This window comes from Nesoenas mayeri, assembly GCF_963082525.1.
Source record: "Nesoenas mayeri genome assembly, chromosome: 13".
Classification (NCBI taxonomy): domain Eukaryota; kingdom Metazoa; phylum Chordata; class Aves; order Columbiformes; family Columbidae; genus Nesoenas; species Nesoenas mayeri.
Genome location: NC_137550.1, coordinates 19,504,151 through 19,531,311, shown reverse-complemented (window position 1 = coordinate 19,531,311; position 27,161 = coordinate 19,504,151). Strand labels below are relative to the sequence as shown.

The window sequence follows — 27,161 nt, the reverse complement described above, 5'->3', positions numbered from 1 at the left end:
CAGATGCAGGACGTGAATGCAGATTTGGTGGTTGCAATTTGTACCCCCTCAAATTGTCCTTTTGAAGACTCGTCTCCCAATTTCTCCAGGCTTTCAACACTCTATTTATCCAGCAATTGACTGGCGGTGTAAGAGAGCGAACCTCACCCTTGCTCCCAATCCCCCTCAGCAAAGGAGATTTATTGCATTATTATGCAGAAATGTGCGGGATTTGCTGGGATGTGCCCGGCTGGAGCAACCCCAAGGTCACTTTGCCTTGGGATTGGGGACAGACCTGCTGAGAGGACCTGAGGACACGGGGAAGCAGCAGCTGTTCTTCTCCGTGAGCCTGGGGATCCCTCCCAAGCCAGAGTAATTAAACCAGCGAATTATTGCGCCTCTTTGGGAGCTGTTTTTGCAAAGAGCTCTATGTCTTTCCATACAGATTTTGCTGCAGGACCCTGTTGCTTCTCCTCCTTCCAGCTGCTTTGGAGACCAGAATAAAACAATGGAGAGAGGTGTGTACAAAGCAACTGGAACCCACTTCCACAGCAGGAATTGTTACTAGGAGCAAGCATCCGTGTAAAACCCCATACCCCACATGCTCCAGAGCCCAGCTCATTTTCGTAGAATCATAGAATTATTTTGGTTGGAAGAAACCCTCAAGGTCATAGAATCCAACTGTTAACCCAACTCTGGCAATAACCCATGTCCTTAAGACCCTCATCTCTGCATCTGTTCAAGCCCTCCAGGGATGGTGACTCCACCACTGGCCTGGGCAGCCTGTTCCAATGCCTGCTAACCCTTTTGTGAAGACATTTTTTCTTAATATCCAATCTAATTTGGTCTGGTTTGGGTGGGATGTGAATTTTGTTGCCAGGTCATTGCCTTCCATTGCTTCCCAGGAGATGTGCTTGTGTCCTGTTGCTCAACAGAAGCCCACCTTTCTCAAGAAGGTCTTCCAGCTTATGGTATGGATCTCCACAGCACAACCCAGCTTTTAGATGTAAGGGCTTGAGAAGAGTTTGAAAAAGCCCATGTGCTGCCTCTGATGTAGATGAAGCACCAGCAGAAAACCACACAAATCTCCTCATGAAACAACCGCGTCAGCCAGGTCTGCTCAGAGGGTGTCAAATCGCTGCTGCGGAAAAGCGAAATAACTGAACAAATGAAGGATTAGTCCAAGAAGGTGAATATCCAGAGAGGGAAACACTATACGAGGTCTTGGCAGCAGCTGTAGCCTTTCCACCAGCGACCCAACGCCATGAACTGGCTCCCATTGAACAGATGTGGAGAAGACAAGAGAAAACCCAACTCCTGCCCACCCCTGGCAGTTCCCATTGTCCAGCTCATCCTTCTCCTCTACACCTTGCACCCCTCTGTGTTGGGCTTGTTTCCTGCAGGACAAGGCCCATGTCAGATATACACCCTGTGCACCAAAATGCAATATCTGAGAAGTAATTTCCTGCAGCATCAGGTCTTCTCACATGAGGTTTGATATATTTGAGTGGAGTTTTTTTGCTCTTCCTTAGCACGCTGTTGAACAAGGTTGAGTTAAACCAGCACAGGTGAAGGGGCCATGTCTGCATGGGAAAGCTGAGACTTGCTAGACTCTCTCTGCAGGAGCTCCATGTCTCTCTTTCAACCTTCTCTTTCAACCTATTTCCCCCCAGATACCACAAATCACAGAGTCAAGTCCATTCCCTTTCATGTCCACAAAGATGCTCATGGTCCACACTGTGGTAGGTCAAGATGTCCCCTCCTTTCCAGATGTCTCTCACCACTCCAGGGATCCCCCTATCCCATTGCACCCCCATAGGACATCTCCAAGGGGTTGGTGCTCCAGCCATGGCCACTTCTCCTGGACTTCATTATTTCATTGACAGCAGTCAATATCTCCCCACCTAGGAATGTATTTACTTATAGGCACATAAGTAATTCATTTATAAAATTGAATTATCTGACTAGGGAGATTGTGTGTTTTGATTGTGTAGCAGTACTTCTGAAACCGACTTAAAATTGATAAAAGCCAGATGGAAAGCGGAAACAGTCCATTTCATGACTCTTTAAACGTTTAAGTTGGTTAACCCTTGTACTGCACGATTTTTGAAGTTGGGTGTAGTGTGGAAGCAATTTGTTGGTGAGTTCTCAGGATGCGAAGTGGGCTGGAAGTGCTCACCAGGTTGTGTGTCGAGGGGAAAAAACCAGTCTCTACAAGGACTCTTAGTAGGAAAAAATGCATGGGGACAAGATGTTTCACGTTGGGAGTTGTTGCAGCCCAAAGAATTTCTAAGAAAATGGGCAAAATCCTGACTAAAAGGGGTTTGTGTCCTGGGAAGGTTCTCAGGCTGCAGGACAAGCAGTAAATCACCCAACGTGACCCTCCTGCATTACAGACATGTGGGAGACAGCATGGAAACCAAATTGCTGAGAAGCCGAGCAGAAACGGGAGCGCAGGCAGCCCGCCTGCATCCCTCTGCGTGCCAAGGGACAGCAGAGGGGAGAATGGGAGTTTATGCTGCTTTAACCATGAGGAACGAGCTCCAGGGCTGCTTGTTTGCTGGGGAGCAGCGCCCAGCCCTGCTGGTTTGTGCCATGGAGACTCACCAGTGCCAAACCCAAACATTCACTTGACTTCTCTGCTCTGTCCTTTTTGTTGTTTTGGTGGTTTTTATTTTGTTTGTTTGCCTTTTTAAAAAAGATATTGTATTATTATTATTCTTTATCTTATTATTTCTCTTAATGTTTTTTTCTGTTTTAGTATTCCGTCCCCGTGTTCCTCCACACTGGGCTGGATGCTGCCTGGAGCTGGTGCGGTGACCGCACGTGGCATAAAATTCCCATCTCATCCCAGTCGCTGGTCTCCAACCCAAACTTTTCCAAAATACCTACCAGTGCAATTAAAAACCTGCCTCGAATTCCTGGATAATTAAGGAAGAACATGACACGACGGGCCCAGCTTTTGTATATGCAGCTGGAGGGAGGGAGCGGATGCCGGGGCACATCTGCATCGAATCCCCATCTCCGCCAGCAAAACCTCTGCAGGTGCTGGGGGCTGTGGTGTCTCCGCCGCTTACCGCACCCCCAAATATGTGCCAGATCTCTTCCCTCTGTGAGAAGTCTCTGCAATTAAATTGTCTTTAATTGCTTTACAGTTCTGCTTCAGCCGCATTCGCATATTGGAAAACCGACAGCTCTCCAAGCCGAAATACTTTACGATCTCGGTTTCCATTCCCTTAATATTTTCTGAGCTGGTTTCCTGTTTCCCTGTTGCTAAAAACACACGTTGGCAAATAATAAAATGATTCATATGCCAAAAGATTTCAAACAATTGTTTCTGCCCAGAAATTAGTGAAAACCTTTCTTGTTGTGTTTAATAGAATCAGCAGAGCCCGCCATGACCCCTGTTCTTGCAAAAGATGGATTTTTATCACCATTTATCAGGAAGCCAAATGCTCACGTGCCTCTGCAGGTTTTGGGTCCATAACTCAAATACCAGGGTCTGCTTCACTTTTAGAAACAGTATTTTTCAGGTCTTGGCAGAAGCGGGTCTTCTGTTCTCATGCGTTCAAAATATTTCATCGTAGGGTAAAAATAACAGGGAAGCTGTTAAAGAGCTCCGGGATCGGAAAATTTTGCTCTGTCTAGAATTACTCCTTTCAGGGCTCAATTCAGTAGAAAAAAAATTGTAGTATTGTGAAAGGCCATGAAAGGAAAAACCTTTTCAGCGGGGCAGAAAGCCAAGGGAAGTTCGCAGGCTCCGCATCTTGCACATCCTGACAACTTCCTATGTACTTAAGCTATTAAGCTGCCTTTGCCCCGGCCGTTCCTTTCCCGCAGCTCCGGGGATGCCAACGTGGAAGTGAAAAGCTTGGAGCTTTGAAGAGCTGACAATTAAAACCCAGGGAAAGCCTTGCGATAGTCCCACTGAGGTTTTTTGCCACAATGTGAACACTGGGGAGGTGCTGGCAGAGCATCCCTGCCCCACGCCGTCTGTCCGGACACGGTGTTGAGCACCTTGTAAATCAATAATAACACAAACTCCTCCCCATCAGGCTGGGTCGTATCAGGGATTTGATAAACGGCAACACTTCTTCTAGTAGTTTAATTTTTTATAAGTATAGAAGAAAATGTGGATTATTTAAATTTCCTTGGGAGCGGCCATTTTATGAAGGAAACCAGGAAAAAGGGAGAGGTTGGATTTTGACTGGATCGACAAAGGAAATTAAAATTAAAAATACCAAGGAAACTATACATTTACAAACCAGTGCTCCTCATATCGCCTTTCTCTGCACAGGTCCTGTCGGGTTTGAGGAGTTTTTGCAGTGGGTTAAGCAAGTCCCGCCGGGGCAGAATGGGCTGCAGCCTAAGGAAAACCATACAAATGCACTGAATTAAAAACGCAAGGAGCAAGTGATGGGGTTCGCCACCTCCAATGGGGTCTCAAAGTGTAATATTGGCACGAGTGACTGATCTGGGGTAAATATCACCCGACGCTGATGTGGCTTCAGCTCCTCCAGCTTATTGCAATAATTGATACAGCTTTAGGGGGGAAGGTGGAGAAAGTCCAGGCTGGTCCTACGCTGCTTCCCCGGTCATTTTTGAGTGATTAAATTGAACAGGGTAGAATTAATTCTACTTTACACCAGTAAACCTAAAATCAGGAAGAAAAACACATAAAATAAGGATGAAGGGAGGGAAAAAAAAGGGGAATAACTTTAATTTTAAAAAAGAAGAATTGGTAAAAAAAAGTTCCTACAACATGAATGCATTTTTAGGAAAAATGTGGGAAATATTGATAACCATTTTTATCACTCGATGCTGCAAGCACTTCTTGTTCATGTAGTTTGTTGAACAAGTCTGTTTATCAAAGTATTGAAGTTTAACGTAAAAAATGTGAAAAGCTGCTGTTGTTTAAAAAAAGAGCAGGTGGTTAAAAACCAAACATTTTGCTACGTTTGGATTGAGGGGGGAGGAAGGAGCCCCATCCAAAATCCCTTTGCTTGTTCCAGATCAGGCCCTCGTTCACTGACCCAACATTCCCTCCTTCTGTCTTATATTAAATCAAGTCATGTAAATAGTATTGGATGTGAAATACTGTATTGGAACATGTTAATGTCCAGCAGGAGCCATGGTTTAAATCCTGCCCGATGAGCTGAGGCCGGGGCTTTTAGCTCATTGTCCCATTATCATCATTCTGTTGATGCCCCTACATCCCTTTGCTTGTAAAAGTACTAAACCGCTCACTTTGGAAATCAGATCGGGAATATTTGCTTTCCCCTGTGTTTTACTATTACGGCGTTTCATATAAAATTTAAGAGATGTATCCTATTACCGCTTGTTTTCTAAAACGTAAATTCCATTCTGATCGGAGTTAAATGAGCCACCAGCTCTTAGAGGTAACCATTTCACTTTTCTACTTCAGGAACATTAATTAATTGTCTATATTTTCAGCATGGAAGCTGCAAAGAGGAAATCCCAGCCAGTCTGGCCCTGCTGCCCGTCACTGGGAAACGTCCCTTTTGCTGCAAAACCAGATCGACAGCAGCAATCACATCCTGCCCCGGTGCAGCAACGGCACTGCTGAGAATCATTGTGTTCCAATTTAAGACTTGCAGGTCTACTTATTAGTGCGTGTTGTCTTGGGCGTATAAAGTAATTTCTACATGGGGGAAAAAAAAAACGAGAGAAAATTAATTTCCTTCACTCTGCTTGAGTTTCAGAGGAAATTCCACGTTATCACTCTAGAGAGCACCCACAAAACAAAACAGGGAGAAAGAAATCGTTATTTTGCCGATCATTAAAAGTAACCAGACTGTGGTGCTGCTTCCTCTGGCACATGCTGTCTTTGGGACTCGCTGCGGAATAGAATTCGGAAGAAAACAGTAAAATAGAGTATTTTCTATTCCCATCCACAGTGTGGTGCCTCCAGTCCCCTGTGCCGAGGAGCACTCAGGTTAAACTTCACAAGCAATAAGCATGAAAAGCAAATAGAGCCACAGACCAAGTTTCCGATCCAGAAAAATGTACACGATGCTGCAGGAAAATGGTCTTTCTGAGGGATTTGGGGGCTGAGGAAAAGCGCGATTTTGCCTCAAGATGGCAGACGGGAGACTCGGATCTCAGGGTGACAAAAACGCCACTGTCCCCAAATGTGCATGGGACTGGTGTCACCCAACAGCCTGGTGTGTCCCTCGCCCCGAATTCCAGGGTTAACATCCCCAAACTCCAGATCCAACATCCACAAACCCCTGTGTTAACACCCCCAAGCCCCAGTGTTAGCATCCAAGATTTATTTGTATCAAGATAAATATTAGGATGAGCTTATTTAGTGAAGCAATATACAGGATTGAATTCCTGGTTCAAAAGATGACCAAAATACTCTGATCTCAGCCCAAATGAGAGCAGGTCTCTTCCCACTTCCCTGCCTGTCACCCATCCTTCCCTCCCCAAAACGTTATTTGTGCAGGAAAATAGTTAAGAAAAATGACGTTGAGTCATTCAAACTGCTTGAGTTTGTCTACGCACAAATTGTCGGCTTCTCCTTCAGTTTAACCATATATGCTTTCTATTTTTATTATCAAAAAGCAAGTTTCCGCTCCAGTTTGTGCCCCTGCACCCCCCCCAGAAAGGCGATGGCGTGTGGACGCATGCACGGCTCTTAACATCAGCTTTTCAGCATTTTTTCTGTGTTTCTTATGGTTTAAAACACTGAAGTGCAGCTTTAGTTCCACTGAACCATGAGCATTTCCTGCCCTCTGTCAGGAAACCAGGACCTGGGTGCTGGTATCCAACATAAGAACAGGTCTTTGGAAGTGAATTAATTAATATTGGATCAAGGGGACCCTATTATTAGCCCTTAGAAGCATCTTTTTCACTCAGGCCCTGGTGTTTTGGGGTGTCTGGAGGATGCCGCTGTTGGGAGCAGAGCTGAGTGACCGGGCAAAACTCTGTCACATCTGCAGAGCTACTTCCCAAGGAAGCAAATGGCACATGGCAAGGACTCAATTACGGTTTATAGCAAAGAAAAAAATGACAAAATAAACATCTACTCCACATGAAGGGCTCTCTTCGAACCTTGGAAGCTGGAGGATGGGCAGGAGGATGAGCACTGGCTTCCTGGCAACGGGCGCACTGGAATCTTTGGGAGTGGATTTGGTGATGGAGAATGGAGGACCTGCTGATCCACTCTCATCTCCCGTCTCCTCACATTTGAAGATTCAGCCTCGGAGTGTTATATCATTTGTTATTAATAACATCCATTTTATGCTCCCAAATCGCCTCTCGTTTCATGTGTCTGTTTGGGCATCGTGTGCCACGGACCATATGGGCCTCGTTTGAACCCCCTCCCAATCGCGGGGTCCATGTGCAACTGATAAAGGCCAATTTGGGACGGATGGGAGTGGGGGGGGTCACCACTCTCCAGGCAAATCCAAGAAGGACGCCCTATATGTTTTCTAAGTGCTAAACCCAAGGGAAATTACTTCATCAAAACCTGATCCAGACCACAGTAATGAAGACTGTGATGTAGCCAGTGTTCGACCATGTTGACTTTACAGTACTGGAATTAATCCATCTGCATTGCAGCTCGGTGAAATCATTTCCAGCCCGTAGCGGCTCCGGGGCTGACTTCATCCTTGCAGCCCCAGATGCAGAGCCCTCCGAGCCGGGGGAATTACGGAGAGGACCAAAAGGCCGTTTGCTGCTCATGGTGACGGCTCTCTGTCTTCATTGGGATGTCAAATTATTCTTAGGGACGATCCGGACCCCACAGATTTTCAGTGGCCATTTGCAGTGTTACGCTCATCTGCTTTCCGCAGGGCCGGAGACAAGGGGATTTGCTGCTTTGCTCTCTCCCTTGATGAGATTATTCAATTTTAACCCCCCATAAAAATCCCCGGTAATTTCACCATGACCACAGGTTATTCAGGGTGCAAATTCAGCCCCACGCTATCGGCTGCATCTCCTGCTTTCCCGGAGAGGAGCTGTGCAAGCTCGGGGGCTTTCCCCAGCTGTCATCATCACAGCAATCATTTTATCTTCTAAAGATAGGCACTCTGGATATTTTTGTGCTATTTCCACCAGGAAAATACACCCAATGGGATGCTCTGGCTGCCAGTGCCCTCGCAGGAGCTCGGCCCAGCTCATGGAGCATCTCTCAAGTTAGGGGAGCTGAGAAAAGCAGAAATCCCTCCAGCTCTGCACAAACGATCTGCCGCCTACCCCATTTCACTTCCTTTCCCTTCATCCTGTATGTCTTTATTAACATTTTCTGGGTAAAAATGCAATGCATTCTTGGGCGTTGCTCCAGAGCACAAACGCGTTTGCTTTCCGTGAAAATAAGGAGCTTCTGCGAAGTGAAAAACTCCACGAAACCCCTGATTTCGGTAGTATTTCTGCATCAAATATAACTGAAACCCCATGGGGAGAGATGCCGACCCCCAGGGAAGGAGGTTAAAGTCCTGAGTCCTTGTGCCATGGCTGGTGCCGGAGGCTGGGGGGACACACAGTGGCCTGGGGAACCCCAGGAGTTGCCACCACTGCGGCTTGACTGGCAAGAGTGTCCTCAAGTCAGGCAGGTCCCCACCTAAGCCTGATGGTGCTCATGCAATGCAGGGAAATCAATGGGAATTCATTGACGCTGAGCTTTCTGAGGAGCTTCCCGAGCTCTTTAAATTGTGAAAGCAGGATTTTAAAGTATATATTCTTAATTATATATATTATACAGGAAAAATATATTATTAATATATATAAGGGTAAATGGCAGAGTGAGAGGGCTCCAAAGCTATGGGGCACGGGCAGGGGATGTCACTTCGAGGGGGCCAGCTGGGGGGTTATGGAGTGCAGGAAAAGTGCAAAACGTGAGTATATCCAAAAGGATTTATCCATTCTTGTGTTCTTGCTGGGCTTCTTGCTGCCTTACCTAACCCGCATCATGTAATTTAATTAAGTTTGTTTCATTTATTTTTTTTTAAGTGCATGTGGGACTAGTAAACTTAATTAAAAATAAACATTGTTAAGCAGCCTGATATAGCTATAATTTGATTTAAAGTGCTGGATGATACCAACATTATAAATGTAAACTGATATGCCTTTTAAAAAGTATATATATATAAATGGAATTCAAAATACTTCTTCATTTGCAGCAGGTTTTTTGAGCTGGGTTAATTGCGAAGGTTTCTTCCTCCTGTTTTGTTGCTGTAGGGCTTTTTTTCAAGTGGGGTAAGAAATATTTCATCCTCAACCAAATGATTGCTGGCTCATTTGTGCTCCAGGTTTCCTGCCTTTGTTCATGCAATGCAGAATCGCCACTACCCAGAAATCAGTGCCAGAGCTCCCATTGGTTTCAATGGTGCATTAGGGATAATTCAGATTTGCTTCTGGAGTAATCCCTGGATTTCAGAGGAGAAACATTTCACCTGGCACGGATCAAAGAGGCAGGAGTTGTCATCAGAACCTGTTCATGATGCTGTAATAAATATGTTCAATGTAACGCAATATGATATAATGCATAGTATAGTATGGTGAGCATTGGATTTGCAGCTTTTCCTGATGTTTTTTGCTGTTTCAATCTGGCCAAGTCCACTCTTCGCTTTCAGCAGCTCCTGAAACACCGGCTGCGTTCAGCGGATGCTTCAGCCAAGTTGTGCATCCCACACCATAACGTCCAAATATCCTGTGTTACCCCCATCAAATCCTTCTGAAATCTCCCTGCTCTGCTCAGGCCGTGCAGTGGCCACAGATTCCTGCTTTTAAGTGAGAAAAAGTACTTAGGAAGTCCGAAAAACATTCCCCAGGCTCAGGGCAGGCAGCGCCGGGTTGGGAACCACTCTGGTGAACAACATCGACTCTCCTCCCCACCCACCAGCCCTTTGCAAAACTATTTACTAATTCAATACGAGACCATCAAAAGCTTTCGTTTCTCTTTTCCCCAGCAGCGAGATTATTTCGTACAAGTCACTGCTTTTAATCTGTTCTCGGAATGATTTGCAGAGACATTCATGGCCGGACCAGAGGTGGCTGGGTGATGGGAACCACGACTTTCCCTTGCAGAGCTCAGGGAAGCCCCCTCCCTTAATGACACATAATCACTGCAACTGCTAATTGGTTTTGCCATCCGCATCTTGCTGGAGCCGGACAAACGGACGGGCACAAGGGTTGCACCAGCACGGTTCTCCACCAACTGCAAACAGACCAGAACCAACCAAAGGCAAATAACAGAACGACTGATCAATAGTGAGACTATGACGAAATAATGTATATTTTGGTGTTTGTTTTCATAAACTATGTGTGGAACTGTTCAAATGACACGAGGTGGTAGACTCACAGGAAGACTTAATTCCATTTATTTTAATTTTAAAAATTAATATGTACACAAATCTAACTGAAAATGCTGCAGTCATTATATTTCCCCCTTGCTGTTAATTTTGGGTTTTGTTTTTCCAGTTTCTTTTGCCTTTAATAATGCATAAAAATGGTATTTTCCCCTCCTTGCTTTTAAACCTCCAGCAAGGGGGCGAAGGAGCTGGCTGACAGATGCAGAGGAAAAGCTGAGCGGCGAGAGAAGGGAAATAAACTGCTGAAAGTAACAAAATCTTCTTGAAGCTCAGTTATTACAGTGATCTGACAGCAGCCGTAGGCACAGAGGCCAAGCCAGAAAGCATTACAGGTTTTTAATTTAACCTTCCTCCTTTAAACTTAAAACTTCACCTAACTTTATGACTGAGAAACTGTCTGAGAGGTCTCTGCAGCATCTCTGGAACACGCAAAATCCCAGCATGAGGTTTGCAGGATTCCCGGTACCAGAAGCTATTTAACGTTGTTTGTTGAATGGAGTCCTTGAGAAACGAAGGCTTCTCTTTTTGTCTCGCAAATTATTGCCAATATGTTTCTGATTTTTGCAAGAGTAAACAAACGGAGATACTTTTCAAACCCGGGGTTGTTTGCATATACAATAACCGGCAGAAATTTGCAGGCTGTTTTGGGAGAGAACAGGCAACAAAGCCTGCAGCCCCACAGTTGAGCCCAGACCCCCAGCCACACATCTCATTCCCCCATTTCTATCAGTCAACTGTATTTTCCAGTCATGGAGACAAGATTTTCTTTTTAACTAATTTTTTACTAATCCTCCTACGTGCATTTTATTGTTGATATAAATCATGGGGCAAAAAAAAAAAAAAAAATCCCAGTGCTGTCTTTTAAATATTTATTCCCTACAACTCAGTGGAGTATGTATTCAATCCTTATCTCACGGCTATATCCCGCTTTATAGCTACCAGAGGATAACACCTTTCTCAGTCCTCTTACCTCCGAGCTCCAGCTGCCGGGACGGGGTAATACAAACCACATTGATGCCAGGGCGGGGATTTCTGCGCGGCTGCGAGCGGCCCCAAAGCCGCGGCTGCTCTTTCAGACGGGGAAACGATTTCTCCGAGGCAACTGGGATTCATCAGCCACAGCTAATTGAGCCCTGGCGGGAGCTGCCTGCTGAGCAGGAGGGTTCTTGTCCGACGATGTTCTCCATCGGCATCTCCCGAGCCCATCTCCGATGGGATGTTCCTGCTCTGAGCATCCCCCGAGATGTTGGGAGGGTGGCAGAGCCTCTCGTGCAGGTCCCTGCTGGTCCCCACCTGCATCCCTGCTCTGCACAAGTAATGCTAAAAAAAAACCCTGCTGAAATTGCATTAATTTAACTGAATTTGCTGTTTCTGGGATAGATCAGGATGGGGAATTGGAGGATGTGCAGAGCAGAAGCATTTGGTGTTATCGATGCTGAACTTTGTCATGTATTTCAGTGAACTGGATTAATTCTGTTATGTATGGAAGTGCTTTGAGCTTGTGGAATGTGGGACAATAAAAGAGAGCAGACGCACGAAGGTAGGCAGAAATCCAGAATAAAATAAATCCATCTCCCTACAGCTTATTGCAGCTCCCCTGGCCCTACACGTGCTGCGGGTCTGAGGGTCGCAGGAGCGATGGAAAAATGGAATCGAAGTGTGGGGGAGCCCGTGGGGTGACCCCGAGGGGCTGTGGCGTTCAGCCGGGGCTGGGGCAGCTCCTGCCATGCTGGGGCATCCTCTCCTGTGGTTGTTAGTTCTGGGGAATGTCTGCGGGGCTTTGGTGCTCTGACAAAACCAGAAGTTTCAAGCCCACTCATCATTAGCGGCACAGGACATGATTTATGTTCTGGGCTAAAAGACATTTTTCAGAGGGCTTTTTTTTCAATGCAAACTATTTGTTTCTGGCAGTGCAGGAGCTGCCCAACCTTCTGCCTTTGGTGGCTCTGTTATGGAAGAAGCAAATCCTGCCCTGTCGCTTGGTTTAGTGTCGTTGCTCAGTCCTAAGCCTTCAAACATGGGATTGCTAACGAATTACCAATTATATTTCAATGTAAGATGTCCACCAGGTTCTCCACAGTAAGGGGCTATTGACTCCAGTAACTAATGGGCACAGACAGACATGAGCAGCTCGGAAAGGCAATATCAGCCCCAAACACAAGCAGATGTGCAGAAGGTATACAACTTCTCGATGGATAAAACTTGCTGTGGAGCCAAAATCAGACTCAGCTGCAAGTTGCAGGTCTTGAAGGTTAGGAAGAGGTAAATCTTTCATACACGAGCTATAATAATAACTCAGCCTTCTGGCCAAGAGTGGCACGGCAGGGTATTAATTCAGGCAGATGAGGTAGATCAAGGGCTTCATTGGGGCTCCAGGACCGTGATGCCCAGACTCGTGGTGGTTATAAGGATTTTGAGGCTCTTCTCACTGCTGACAGGGTTTCTTGGGGACATTATTTGCATTCTCCTAATTTTAAATTGCAATTTATCTAGAAAAAAATACACAAGGAAAGGAGCTGATGTCAATATATTGCACATAACAAAGGAACCTATTTTGTTGCCTCCAAATCTTCCTATTTTGCAGTATGGTCTCCAACCAAGAATGGAAAAACTCTTTGCAGATCATAGCAACCCTGGCCAGAAAGAAGGATTTTACATCTTGGATAAGAAGATCTCTCTTCTAGCACCTACGGACTTGACTTGCTTTGGTCCTGAAGACCTTAGGAAGAAAACTCCAGCTGGTGAGCACTGGTCCGTGTCCACCATGGCTCTGGTGAACCCCAAGAGTGTGCACAGTATCTTGGAGCTGGGACAGATCACGTTGATCGAGAAACACCACGGAGATGGTGCTGGGTGGGGGTGTCAGACCCTGGGAAGGGCTTGGGGAGCCCAACCACTGTGATGGGCACCATGAGTTGGGGAGGGGATGCTCCTCACAAGCCAAGAGCTCCGTTCCTCTCCGAAAGCCAAGGGATGCTCAGCTGGAGCCGGCTCACCTCGAGCTGCAGCTCTTCCAGGAGCCTTCCCATCTCACCTTGTTTTTACATTACTCGAGGACAGAGCTGGTTTTCCAGAGCAAATCCCCTGCTAATGTTGCTGGGATTTGAATTTATGGCCATGGGAGGTGTTGAGCCACCAGGCCAGATGGTTATTTGTTAATTTGGATGGTTTGGAGTGGTTTTTGGATCTCAACAGAACCATCCACATTTGCAAACAAGAGAAAGCCATAAGCTGAACTGTTCCTTATATTAAATCATTGCATGGTTTTCTTCTTCCCTTATTGAAAAAGACTGTCTGATTTTCGGCTGTATAATTTACAGTCTGCAGCCTGTGACCCAGTGCAGCCAGGAGGAAACTTTGGAAAGGAAGATAATACCGTGGAGACAGATTTTCCTCTTCTCTGAGCTGAAATTCCTCATGACGCTGGAGATTGTTGACCAGTTAATGCTGATTTTCTTCTCCTCCAACAATACTAGCCATATCTACATTTCTTTGACAGACTTCATATAGCAACTACCTGTACATTAACATACACGGATTGCATTTATGTATTTTGCACAGCTCAGTTCTATTGGGCAGCAAGTCAATCACATTTATTTATTACTTTAAAATTAAAACCAGAAAATAATATCCATCATCCCTAAGGGGATACTTGAAAAAGCAGTTTCACCCAGCTTCGAATGGAGAGTTCATGCGGTTTTAATTTCAAATACAAAGAATAGATAGCTTGGTTGGGGGTGACATCACTCTCCTTAGAAAACTTCATGTGATTCTTTTTCTTGTTTTTAAAGCTATTCTTTTACATATCTGCTGACAGATATTTGTATTGGCAGAACTTATGAAATACTAAGATTGTATCTTTTCTGTTTAATTTCAAAAGTCACTTCCTAATCAAAATGCAAGCTAACAACTCAAAACCGTTTCAGTGCTTGGAAGCTGAGTGAAAGCTTCCTTGCAAAACTCTTGATTTATTGTCCTTCTCCTTGATGTATCACCCCTACAAGCTTTTATTCTCATCCATTTATATCTGCATTTACAGCAATAATTAGCTGTAATATCCAAGGACAGAATAACAAAACAAAGCTGTTTCTCCACAGCCAGTCAATCTCTCCCAGGTGTGGGCTCAGTTTAAGGCCAGAGTTTGAGTTTATCTTTCCAGACAGGGAGGGAAAAGTCTCAAACCCGTTTTGGGGCTGAGTGCTGCAGCAAAGAGGTGGCGGCAGTGGGACGGAATCAGTGGAAAGCAAACAGTTGGAAAAGCACTCTGCCCCAGAAACAGAGGGACCAGGGATAAATCATCACGTCTTGTGAGGACCCACCTTCTCCAAGCCCAGGGAAGGCGGGAGCGAAGCTTAGTCCAGACATCAGGATTTGGTGAGATATTCCCCTGATGAGTAACAAATCAAGGCATCCTCCCCGGCCCCAAATCTTGGCCATTGCAGGAGACCTTGGCCCGTTTTTGCTTTCAGAGCAGATGATCAGCTCAGGGCCACCAAAGGACCTTCCCCGTATGCCCCAGCACCAAGGAGGTGTCTCAAAGTATCCAGTTACTATTTAATGTGAAGCAAACCAGAATATAGGCTGAAATTTGTAAAAATAATACCACTTTCTTATCTCAAAAGACTTTTTGCCCTCAGATTCCTACTGTGAAAGGTCTCACAGCTGGTCGGACCCTAGGCGGGGTTCCCATTCTGAAGGTTTTCTACTCCATCCATGTGGTGATTTTGCTCTCTCTAAATCCCCTATTATTACACATTCTTTAAGTATTTTCTTTAAGTATTATGAGAAAAGTTCAACACAGCAGGATTTTTTCCCTTGACTTAGACGGGGGAAGGGTCCATGTCTTGGTCTTATGTCTCTTCTCCAGGGAAATGATGATGGAGGAAAGGTGATGCTGGGTGGGATCGCTGGGCTGGCAGGGGCTTCTCAGGTGGAGCTGGCTGGACAAGGGATGGAGCAGCTTCTCTTCACTCTCACACCTCGCATGCAACCACTGGTCAAAAACCAGGAGCTGGGTTGAGAAAGGTCACCTTGAAAATGTTCCTCACAGCCCAGAAATCTTGCTCTTCCAGGAAATATGTTGAGGTTGCAGTGAGATATCGGACAGAAGCCCTTGTTGCATCACCCCAACCACCTTGGTGGTCCCAGGAAAGATCTCAACAGGACACACAACTGCAGCCAGAGCTGCTGGAAGAAAGTCCTTGTGGTGGCACGTCATGTCTTGGTAGCAGAGATGCACATGGTGGTCTCACCCTCATGAGATGCACATGGCAGTTTCACCTTCATGAGATGCACATGGTGGTCTCACCCTTACCCCAGCAGCAAGTGGACATTACTGACCCTTCCCTGGCTGTGGCAGGGATCACCACTAACCCTTCTCTCATCATGAAGCGATCAGAGTCCCCTAATTTGATTGAACTCTCCCCAAATGCTCTCTATATTGTTTTTACTTCACTGACTCATTTCCTTAAAGTTAAATCCTATTCCCTGTGCAGCCTTTTGAAGGGGTGGCTTATGTATAAAATAAGATAAAATAACAGAGATTTATTTTAATCTAGCTTTAACTAACGCAGCTCATGTGGCAGTGAAGAACCTCCTTAGGACCTTGCCTGACCAAGAGACTTCAGCACCCACTGTCCACCACTAAAACCTGGCCATTTCTTGCCCAGATCTGTCATTTTTTTGCCATTAAATTAATTCACGCTGTTCCTGAGGGTGAGAACGTGCTGGACCGTCCCATCACCTCCTGCTCTGGCCAGCGCAGGTGACACAGCCCTAGGGGGACAGAGAGGTCACACTATCGCACAGTACTGGGACCCAACAGCAGAGGTTTTCCAAAGTTCATTACTGGGAACGTAAGGTGGAGAATGAAATTAAAGCTTTGCTGTGGGACCGGCCATTTGAGAACATGAGGGAAAACAATCTCCTAAGTGCTGTTATTAGCTACTTCGGGGGGTTTCTGCCAAGATTTACTTAGTCTTGAGGATTTTCTGTTTAAAAAAATTGTATTTTAGAAAAAAAAATAAGTATTTGTTAATCCGCTAATAAGTAATTAGTTAATGGCTCACACGAAATCGTAGTTACATTTAGAAAAATTAAAGTTGAATACCACAAATTCCAGGACTCTTAGAACCCAAACCAGTGTAATTTCAGCCCACAGAAGGTTATTGAGCTGACAGGTTCACCCACTCCCGTTGCAGCCCGTGTGTCAGCCAAAGAACTTAGACATTGTTTTATTGCATCTTTAGTGTTACCCCACAACAAACCTGCTGTCCCTTACCATGCTGATAGTGGCGGCTCTTTGCACCATCCATAAGTTTATTATATTTTTATGATATTATTTGCACATTGCAATATTAGTTATTATCTTGCATTTCTTCAGCGTCAGGTTTATCTCTACTGGATTTGAGGCAGCATATTCATTTGTATTTACAACGTGACAAGCAAATAGGCTGGGATCTGAAAAAGAAATATCATTGATTTCTTAGTAACAATAAGGTTGGGAAACAAGCTGGAGGTGAAAATGTCCAAGCGTTAAACTTATAATTGCAGCTTTATATAAATCTATGGCATGTCAGCTGGGGATAAGAAAGATAAAAGTATTAGATGCACAGTTGAGTGCAGGTCACATTAAAATATTACCCCAAGCCACAAGCGGGACTTGGTTTGCTTTAGGTGTTTTGTTTTGCTTTGGCAAATGCAAAGGAAATCTTGGCAAAACCGAGTGCAGCTTGAACACAATTAAATATCCCAAAATCTGCCCAGAGCGTGGTCAGGAACGTCCGTGTTGGGAATTTACCTGTCTGCTTTAGCAGCCTAATGGACAGTATTAAAAGATCATTTTCAAGTTAAGCAAACACTTCTGGCATATTGCATAGCACTTGCTTTAAAATTAAGTTAGTTATTCTGAACTTTGTGCCAACCGGTTATTTGCTTGATTTTCTGATGACGGTAATACGTGACATCCCATCACATCATTTGGTAAAGACAATAAGATTACAAAGCCCAAGAAGGGTCTGAGTCAGTCCTTGACAGATTAAAGCTCTCCAAGTCCCCTGAAAACCCTTCTCTGACATATTGATTTAACCTAAACCCTCAAAATGTTCCTGATTATATCATCTCAATTGGGCTTTATTTTTGTTTTACTTTTTCATTGTAGGAAATTAAAAAAAGGCTCGGTTGATCCCCAGCCAAGTTCTTGAAATGTGCTGCAATGCTAAGGAAATAAAAGATTACTCGAAATACTTTTTAATAATATGTCATGTCAGCAAAGATAAAGGTTCACACGTCGTGCCCTCAGCTGGCTTCTATCAGCGCTGGCCAGGACCCGCGCTTCACCCACCTTCTAAATCATGAGCTTACGCTCTTATAATTATGAACATGTCTATGAAATTTGCTTCGTTTCTCTTAGTTTCTCTTCGTTTTCTCTTTCTCTTCTTTGTAAGAAGAACTAAAGATTTGTGTCGGTGGAGCCGATCCTACTGGCGGGAGCAGAGCAAGATAACCTCCCCAAAATCTCTGCCCCTGCCATCTATCCGTTTCTCACCCTGATGGATACCTGTGGGATAATGTCCCAGGACCATCCAAACGTGTCTTGTGTGAAGGAAAACCACGTTTTTGGGGTTTTGCAGGGTTTTCGCTGATGGACATGGGTGGAGTAACACGGGGACAAAACCACCACATGTTGCAGATTATGACACAACATTGCTGGTCCCCGGACTTTGAGACACTTTGCAAAAGAAGAGGAGCACCATTATCCTCAATAAAAGTGAAATCTGAATGTAATCAGCCTCTCCGAAGGGCACACGCTCCTGCCAATGTCTGGGCAAGCTCTTCCCCCATGTAACCCCAAGTGCACACCGCTCCCCAAAAGCTTGGGGAAGCAAATGCAAGAAACATCCTCCCCTATATTGATTCTACAGCTCATGTGCATCTGTCCCAGGCGCTGTGGTTTGAACCGGAGCTGATACCAGGACCACGTGCATGGAGACAATTCAGCAGCCAGGAAAGTGAGCAGCTTTCAACCGGGTGCCCCAGGAATCTCTGACGTTCAGCACCCATATCTGCACCCGTTTGCTTCCTCCAAGGTTTTTTCTTTAGACAAACTCCTGTCTGAGTGAGACAGGCCAGGAGTTCCATGTATAAATGTGTGTTAAAAAATGTATAAATCAGTATCCATACCTACAAATGTATAAGTGAGTATCAGCACACAAACCCCATCGTAAGCTGACTAATGGAATCCCTTGGAACAGGGATTTGAGGACAACAGCCTGAGCCTACAGGGCTTTTAAATTGTACATTTGACAACAGTCTTGCCAGATAGTCACTGTCTGACATTTGCGTTTGGTTGTCTCCACTAAGAAAAAGCAGTTTTTACTCCGCTGCCAGCCCAAGGCTTGGAAGAAATTTGTGCACCAGGACACAGACACAGACAAATTCAGCAAGAAATCCTGAAAAGTGAAATATTTGAGTAAAGCAGTGCTCCCCCCGGGCCCCAGGAGCATCTGGAAGTGGGACAGGGAGCTCTGCAGAGCATCCCCTGCCCATCCTGAAGCCACAGCTCCCTCATTCCCAACCTGCTTTCTCAGCTGGCCTGTGAATTTTATCCCTTTCCACGTTTTTTTGCCGTTAAGGCTGGTCGGTCCCAGCTGACCCCGTGCATGGGGAGGCAGCGGGGAGGGATGCGCAGGGGATGGGGCATGCGGACACCCACCCTCTTTAGCATTATTACCACTGCTTTACACCCCCTCCCTCCCCCAAATAAAGACCAAGCCGCAGAATCCCCTTTAGTGCCAGCTCTGGGGAGGGTGCCTGGATGGAAAATGAATCAGTGCAGTGCAATCAAGCTTTTGCAGGGTGGGGAGGTCCCCGATAGGGGCCCAAAAATCGCTGTGCGAATTCACCGCAGCCCGTTGCCTGCACAGCTGAGTGTCCCTGCCAGATCCTCCGCTCGGCCCGGAGCCCCCTCAGCCCCAGCCCAGGTGGAAAACTGGGGTTGCTGTCCTTATTTCAGCGCAGTTGCTGCTGCTGGGATCACCTTGAAGCGGAGCAGTGGAACCACCCCAGGGGTGATGCCGGAGCAGGCGGGCGGGGGGCTGTCTTTAGAAAATAATAGTAATATAAATTTTACAAACACACATATGCAAAAAGGAAGAGGCAACATAGACAAAACAACCAAAAAAACAACTAAACAAACAAAAAAACAACCGAAAATGGGGGACAAGCCCATCTGCCTGTCCAGCACTGTCCCATAGTCTGGGGGTGACACTGTCATGCCAGGGACACCGGAGGGGCCGCATGTGACCAGCCCGGCTCCAGCAAAGCCCCCGCGCAGCCAGGCCTAGAGCAGACACACACGGCCATGGCTCTCCCTTGTCTTTATTCCTTTTTTTTTTTTCTTTCTTTTTCCTATCTTTTTTTCTTTTTGTGCTGGTTCTGGTTAAACATTATTTGCACTTTTGTTGGAAAAGTGGCCCCTAGTGTGCAATTATGTCAAATTTCTTTGAGTTTTACAATTTAATGGAGAACAGTAACTCTTTTATTGATCCTAGACGGGGCCGGCTCCTCTTCCCCTCCACCGCCCACTCTCCCCTCCCTCTCCTTCTTCCCCCAGACCCCCCCCCGTTACTCCTATGAAATGTCACTCAATGTTTCTTATGCTCCCACCAGTTTCCAAAACAAACAGTGGAGCCCGCAGCCGTCTATTGACTCAGTTGGATGCAAGACGATCTCGCCGTGGCCGCTGCCCCCCGACGGGAGCCGGGCGGTGACCGGACGAGGGTCGCTGGGTACCGGCCGGGATGGAGCCGCCGCCGCCCGCCTGAGTCCTGCAGCCGCCCGGGGGGCACCCCGGCCCGCAGGGGAGGATGGCGCTCAGCTCCCGGGCTCACGCCTTCTCGGTGGAAGCTCTGGTGGGACGTTCGGCCAAGAGGAAGGTGCCGGAGGGTCCCGACGAGGACAGTGGGGCCGGCACCAGGCAGAGCCGCAGGGCCCCGGAGCCGGGTTGGTAGCGGCGGGGACTCCCGGGGTGGCGGCGGGACCCCCGGAGCCTCCCGAGCCGCCTCCTCCCATTTCTCTTCCCTGCAGAAAAGCGGCCCAAGGGCGGCGCGGAGAGTCGGGAGGCGGGGGCCGGGGTGCAGGTGGAGCTGCAGGGAGCCGAGCTCTGGAGGAGGTTCCATGAGATCGGCACCGAGATGATCATCACCAAGGCCGGCAGGTACCGGCGGCACCGCCGCTCCGCTGCCCCTTCCCCGCTGCCCGTTCCCCGCTCCGGCTGTTCCTCTGCACCGCGCTTCTTTTTTCCTTTGTCTCTTTTTCGTTACCATTTTTTTTTCCTTTTTTTTTTTCTTCTTCTTTTCTGGTGAGTATTTTTATTTCCGTTTTTTTCCCGATTTTTGTTGAGTTTGAAAATATTTTTTCCCCATGCCCGTTGAGTTGTTGTTTTGTTTGTTTTTTTTCAACCCGTTTTCGCCGTTTAACCGGCAGCTCTTCCCCTCTGCCCGCAGGAGAATGTTCCCGTCGGTCAGGGTGAAGGTGAAGGGGCTGGAGCCACTCAAGCACTATTACATCGCCATCGATGTCGTGCCGGTGGACTCCAAAAGATACAGGTACGATATGGGGGGGACACACCGGCGGGGCTTCCACACACCCACGCGGGATCCCTCGGGGTGTTTGCAACGTGCCCCATCTGCATTTAGTGCTCCGGTGTGAAATAAGGGTTGCACAGGTGAGAGGCGGGTGGGGACTATCGGGCTCGCACACATGTATAGAATCCGTTGTGGGGGGGAAGTGTTGGGGAAGGGCTCCCCACCGCCTGACCGATGCCCGGCCCGGGCCAGGTACGTGTATCACAGCTCGCAGTGGATGGTGGCGGGGAACACGGATCACTCCTGCATCACCCCCCGGCTCTACATCCACCCCGACTCCCCCTGCTCGGGGGAGACCTGGATGAGGCAAATCATCAGCTTCGACCGGGTGAAGCTCACCAACAACGAGATGGACGACAAGGGACACGTAGGTGTGGGGTAGCCCCGCCGGGGGGACCGGGGGAGGGGGCAGAGCATCATCCCGGAGGGCAGCGCCAAAACTGCGGCGGGCCGGTCCCTCTTGTCCCGGGGCTGAGGGCTGGATCCCACCCGCGTCTTGTATCGGCTTTTCTTCCTGCCCTTCTCCCTGTCGGGGAGGCTCAGCCGGCCTCTCCCCCCGCACAGATCATCCTTCAGTCCATGCACAAGTACAAGCCCCGCGTCCACGTTATCGCCCAGGATTCCCGCTTCGACCTGGCGCAGATCCAGTCGCTTCCGGCCGAGGGGGTGCAGACCTTCTCTTTCCAGGAGACCGAATTCACCACCGTGACTGCGTATCAAAACCAGCAGGTACCGGGGAGCCGGGGGGACGGAGAGCTCCGACGGTACCGAAGAGCCGGCAGGATGGAGAGCCCCGACGGCCGCTCCTTGCCTGCCCCTCACCCCATCACCCCTTTCCACTCCCACTCCCCTAGATCACGAAGCTGAAGATCGACAGGAATCCCTTCGCCAAAGGATTTCGGGATCCCGGGCGGAACAGGTAAGGGCCGGGGCCGCCCCGCCGCCCTCCCCGCCGCGCTGCCGGCCCCGCCGCGGCGCTCAGCCTGTTTTCCCCCGCAGGGGGGTCCTGGACGGGCTCCTGGAGACCTACCCGTGGCGGCCTCCCCTCGCTCTGGATTTCAAGGCTTTCGGAGCAGACAACCAGGGTAAGTCCCGTTCTCTGCCTGTTTCCCACCCGCCTCTCCCCGCGGCCTCGGGGCTGCGCCGCGGCCGCACGCCCGGAGCTCACGGCGGGGACGCGTTTGGGGGTTTTACACCATTAAGATAAAGAGGTGGGTCCACAAAACGAACCGGCGGCCAGCGGAACGGTTTGGGAAGCCAGTTCCACGTGTTTTCGGCCAAAAATGCCGTTAAAATCGATTTGAGGAGCAGATCGCTCGCCCCCGGCGGGGAAGGGTACCGGCGGGGAAGGGTACCGGCGCGGAAGGGTACCGGCGCGGCCGGGCTTCAGCCGCGGGGAAAAATCAGATTTAAATGCTTAGAACAAAAAAAATCGAGCATGCAGGAGGCTGATTTAGAGTCGGATTGTTACGGCTTTGATCCTGTTACACTAATTGTTTCCAAGCCGTTTGAGAATATTAGCTAAAAATGTGATAATAGTGACCACCGGTGTCTCCCGCAGCCGACTGCGAGCAAAGGCGTTGTGAGACAGAAAATAAAATTAGTTGCTATTTAGGGTGTAGTAGTCCCACGGTCCATTAACTCCGCAGGGAAGAGGGAAAAGTTTATAAGAGAAAACGATCTCCCTCCACTTGACAAGCACGGAGCAGTTTCTTGCAGCCCTTTTCTAGAAAAACGGCTTTGGAAATAGTATTTGGAAACGGATGGTTCACAGTGCCGAGGGAAAAAAACTAAGAGAGCATTTGCGTGCTGGAGTGCTCCAGTTCGGGTTTAAAGTCACCAGTTTAAGCGTCATTTATGTTGGGAATTCTTCAATGTATTGGGACGCACCAAATCATTCCTGTCTCTGCGGGAAAACACTGGGAAAGAACAAACCAACATGAACAATCCATGCTGTACAGGCGTAGAAATTCACAGACATATTAAAAACAAAAAATCAGATTCGGGAGAAATTAAGAGGTTTATTGGGTTGTAAAGAGAACTGTATTTTTATTATTATTATTTAGAAAAGACATTATGGAAAAAAGCTTTTTGAAGCCATTTTGCAGGCTGTGAGGAGCTGGCGGTGCTGCAGCAGGAATGAGAGAACAGCAACCGCTTTGGTTGTTGCACAGTTGCTAAAATATTACGGCTTCATGGGAATTTTATTTTTTGCTAGTCTTTATGTAACTGGTATTTTTCTTCAGAATTAATTTCCTGGACTGATATAAATACAAAATATTCTCCCATTCTGCTAATAATAAAACTGTATTTCTGAAGAGAAGCTGAAAACAAGAAATCCTGAAGCGCCCAAACCAGAGGGTAAATGAAAAGAAAGTGTGAACTATATGCTGAAGAAAAGACCAGCCACAAACCTGGGATTTTTAAGCCTAATAGAAATGGTGGAAAGAAGCTGCTCTTTGAGCTGTTCTGTCCTCCCCACCATGAACCCTGATCCTCAATTCGTACTGGAAGTCATGGGCTAATATTTCTTAGGATACCTTGAAGTAAATACTACTAATAACACTTGTTTGCTCTGCACAGGAATTCGTTTGCTCGCACTCACATTTATCAGCTCAATCCCATCATTTGCCATGACCAGAAGTCCCTGAGTCCTGTAAGAGACTCTGTTTGCAAGATTAATTTGTGCCGTGTCCCAAACTCTTTGTTTTTCTGCAGGCTGGCTGTACCAGCAGATGTGGCTGGGTTGGACGGCTCATTGTGTTTGCTGGTTGCATGTAGAGTTTGACCCCATCACAGCCGGGCAGCGTATCGCTCGGAATTAAATGTAAATACAGAAAAACACAGGGCAAAAATGGATTCACATTCCCTTCCTTCCTTTCCCCGTGACTTTGGTAAGAAATCAAAATAAAAGGGGTAAAAACCCCAAACAGTCTCTGGAAGAATGCAGTAATGAATGTGCAGCAGAGACATACGGCTCTTAAACAGCGTCAGATGAAACCAGCATCTGTTTAGCATGGGGCGGCTGCTCCAGAGCACCATCCCGCACCGGAGCAGCCATCACCTCTTCGCTTTTGCTCTGGATGTTGCTCTGGAAGAGGATCAGCGAGCCGGTGCTGAACAGAGATGTTATACACCCGTGCAAAGTGAGCCCATGTGGCTTCTCAACCAAATTATGAAAGTGTTCATTGATTCGTTTCAGAAAGGAGAATGTTAAAATGACATGTGCATTTAAAGTTTCTGGAGACACCTATAGTATTCAAGGGTATGTTTCAAATTGCATGGGAAGCCAAGTAAAATTAGGCAATTCCTGTGAGCAGGAAGGTAAAAAAATATTCTCCATCAGGCTGAATACATTTTTTTGTTCTCATATACAAGGGGAAAAGCTGCCTGTAATTTCCACAAAAAATAGGGGGCCTAAAATAGCAATGGCAAAAGTATAACAGGAGAAGGTTATTGGACATATAGTGAGGCACAGACCCGGCAGATACCTGTCTGTGTGGAGCTGAACCTCTCAGTTGTCCCAGTTAAATGACTGAGATTAAACATACGTGAATGTTTCTCTAAATAATTTATGGACAGAACTTCCCGTTTTCCAGGAGCTGGTTTTTGGAGCAGGTTTGCACTTAGACGGACCCCAGCAGCAGGAGATGTGGAGCAGGAGGAGTTCTCCAAGGTTTCCTCGGCTGTGAACATCAGCCAGCCCATCCTGGCCCATTTCTGTTCTTGTTTGCAGGTGGGAGCTCCAGCTCTTCGCCGGTGACGTCCAGCGGTGGGACACCCTCTCCTCTCAACCCCCTGCTTTCTCCATCCTGCTCACCTCCTACGTTCCACTTGTCAGCAAGCACCATGGGCGTGCCGTGCCCCGAGACCTACCTGCACAACCTCAACGTGCCCCTCTACTACAAGATTTGTCCTACGAGCTTCTTAAGACAACAGCCTCTCGCCTTGCCAAGCCACGAAAAACTGGGAAGCACCAACCCGCATCTTTTACCCCACTTGGTGGTGGATATGCCAAAACTATCTTCCTTCGGCATAACCAATCTGAAAAATGCTAAAGCCGAAGACTTAAACGGGCAATGTCTACAAGTCCCCAGCTCTGCTAGTCAAGTGCTGTATGGATTACATGCATCTGGAAACATTTTCCCATCAAGTCCCATTGCTCGGGAAGCACTTAATTGTTCTTTACATCCTCCATATGGCTTGTACGGTTATAACTTCTCAGTGCCATCCAGACTGATGAATGCAGCAAGCCATTTCAAAGTGAGTGACAGCATTCCAGCTTCTTTGAGAGATGGCAGATGTAATCACTCTAACTGGCACCCAACAATTAACCATTGCCTTTAGTGGAATTATATAATGTTTCTAAGCATTGATATGTAAAGCAAGTCTCTCCTTCCTTCATACCCAAGGGCTTGCTAGTTATTGACTATGAAATACTGCATGGTACAGGAGCGGTATCTTTAGGCATTTAACTTTCTTTTGGTGGGCAAACATGTCGTGTTGTTGGAAAGGTCTAGGAGCGTGGAGGGTCTGAGATGATCCACAGCAAGATGATGCCTTTTAGTAATGTTTATGTTGTGGTTGTATGTTGAAAGCAAACTGTACAGTCGTCTTTTTCATATTTGCACTCTGAAGTGGAAACGTAGAAATATACATTTCTACTAATATGCGTTCCTGAAACTCTCTATCTAGCTTGCCTTTAGTCAGCTCAGAGCCCTGGTGAGCTCCTGCTCACCCTGCCTGAGTCTTTCCACTGATTTAAAAGGGACTATTTGAGACCTCGAGTCGGAAAAGGAGCTGTATTTGCCCAAATGCTTCAGCATGTTCTCAAATTCCCTTGGCTTTAATGGGTCCTAATTAATGACGTGAAAGTGCCTTGTTTCTCCAGGACCCAAGTGAATCGATTATTGGAGTTGGGGTGTAAATTCAGGCGTCTGCTGCCAAGGTAAAGAGAGATGGGATAAAAGATGGATGTGTTCCTACCTTGCAGGGATGAGACAGTGGAGACTGATGCAGGGCTGCCCCAAGAGACCCCTCTCCACGCTTCTGCTCTGGAGGTCTCCAGGTGGTGTGTGGTGGGAAGGAATAGGGGATGGAGGGTCACCCATCTCCCCCATGACACCCAAATCCGTGCTGGGGGACATAGTGGATGCATCTTGGAGAGCTGTGCGGGATGAAACACCCCTGGGAGCTCTGCAGGACACTCTTCCCACCTAGGGGACACAGGAGGTCCACCCGGGATCCCACCCATCAGCCTGTGCCCCAGGGGTGCTCCTGGCTCGGTATCGTGGAAAATATAGATCCTTTCCAGAGAATGACAACCCTACAAGCCATGAAACATGAGATTTTCAATCCCTCCCAAAAAGTCCTGTTTGTTTTATTATAACCTGTGGATATTCTTGTTATTCCTGTAAATAATCTCTATCTCCCAAGGGCACAATATAACTGGCAATAAATTGGGGCACAGATTTTGTTGTTTATTTGATGAATGCTCAGTCCCTACCTAAAGCCAATTTTATTACTTGATGTACAACAGAGATTTGAAAATAATGCTCAACTGGGAGCGGCTACATTTTGGGACTAAGATAAGAGAATTCTTTATTTACGGACATAAACAGCATGATACAGGCATTAAGTGCAGATTTAAGAATCAAAATTGGTATCAGGGTTTTGGTTTTGTTTTCTTCCATAATAGACAACAAATTAAGAACAGAACAAGCAATATCAAAGGCTATTAAAACAGCAAAAAGTCACTTGTACTTCCATGAGACTTTGCTAAAAATCAACCACCATTGGTTTCCTTTTGAGTGCTCACGGAGCCTCCAGTGATACCAGTATGAAACAGTGGGCCACGTTTGCCTTGCTAAATGGTCTGTACAACTCTAAAAATGAGCAAACCTGCTTTCCCATGCTGTTTCTTAGCAGTTTATCTTGCTATTTTTATTAAAATAATAATAGTAATAATTTTTTTTCATCTGGGAGTCCTTATTTCCAAGCCATCCCTCACTGTCAGTGGTGGGACGAGCAACTCAGGACTGGCCCCCACATTTGGTTACACTTTTTGGGAGCTGGACGGCTCTTCAGATCAGTCACAAATTCGTGGGTGGATGCAATGGGTAACTTCCAATTTTCGGAACATTTGCCGTTGAGTAAGATATTCCAGAGTTGCTGGCCACGAGCTGGTGGTGCAGCAAAT

General features: G+C 46.9%; 1 protein-coding gene across 1 annotated transcript; it reads left to right on the top strand.

Moving 5' to 3' along the window:
* Positions 1 to 20,014: 20,014 nt before the first annotated feature.
* On the top strand, positions 20,015 to 25,309 carry TBX22 (T-box transcription factor 22; the record flags this gene model as incomplete). Its single annotated transcript, XM_080352701.1, has 8 exons — positions 20,015 to 20,318; positions 20,403 to 20,532; positions 20,822 to 20,923; positions 21,155 to 21,329; positions 21,527 to 21,691; positions 21,817 to 21,881; positions 21,962 to 22,047; positions 24,699 to 25,309. The coding sequence occupies exons 1-8, from the start codon at positions 20,183 to 20,185 to the stop codon at positions 25,307 to 25,309; spliced, it is 1,470 nt and encodes a 489-aa protein (XP_080208827.1). The 5' UTR covers positions 20,015 to 20,182.
* Positions 25,310 to 27,161: the final 1,852 nt, after the last annotated feature.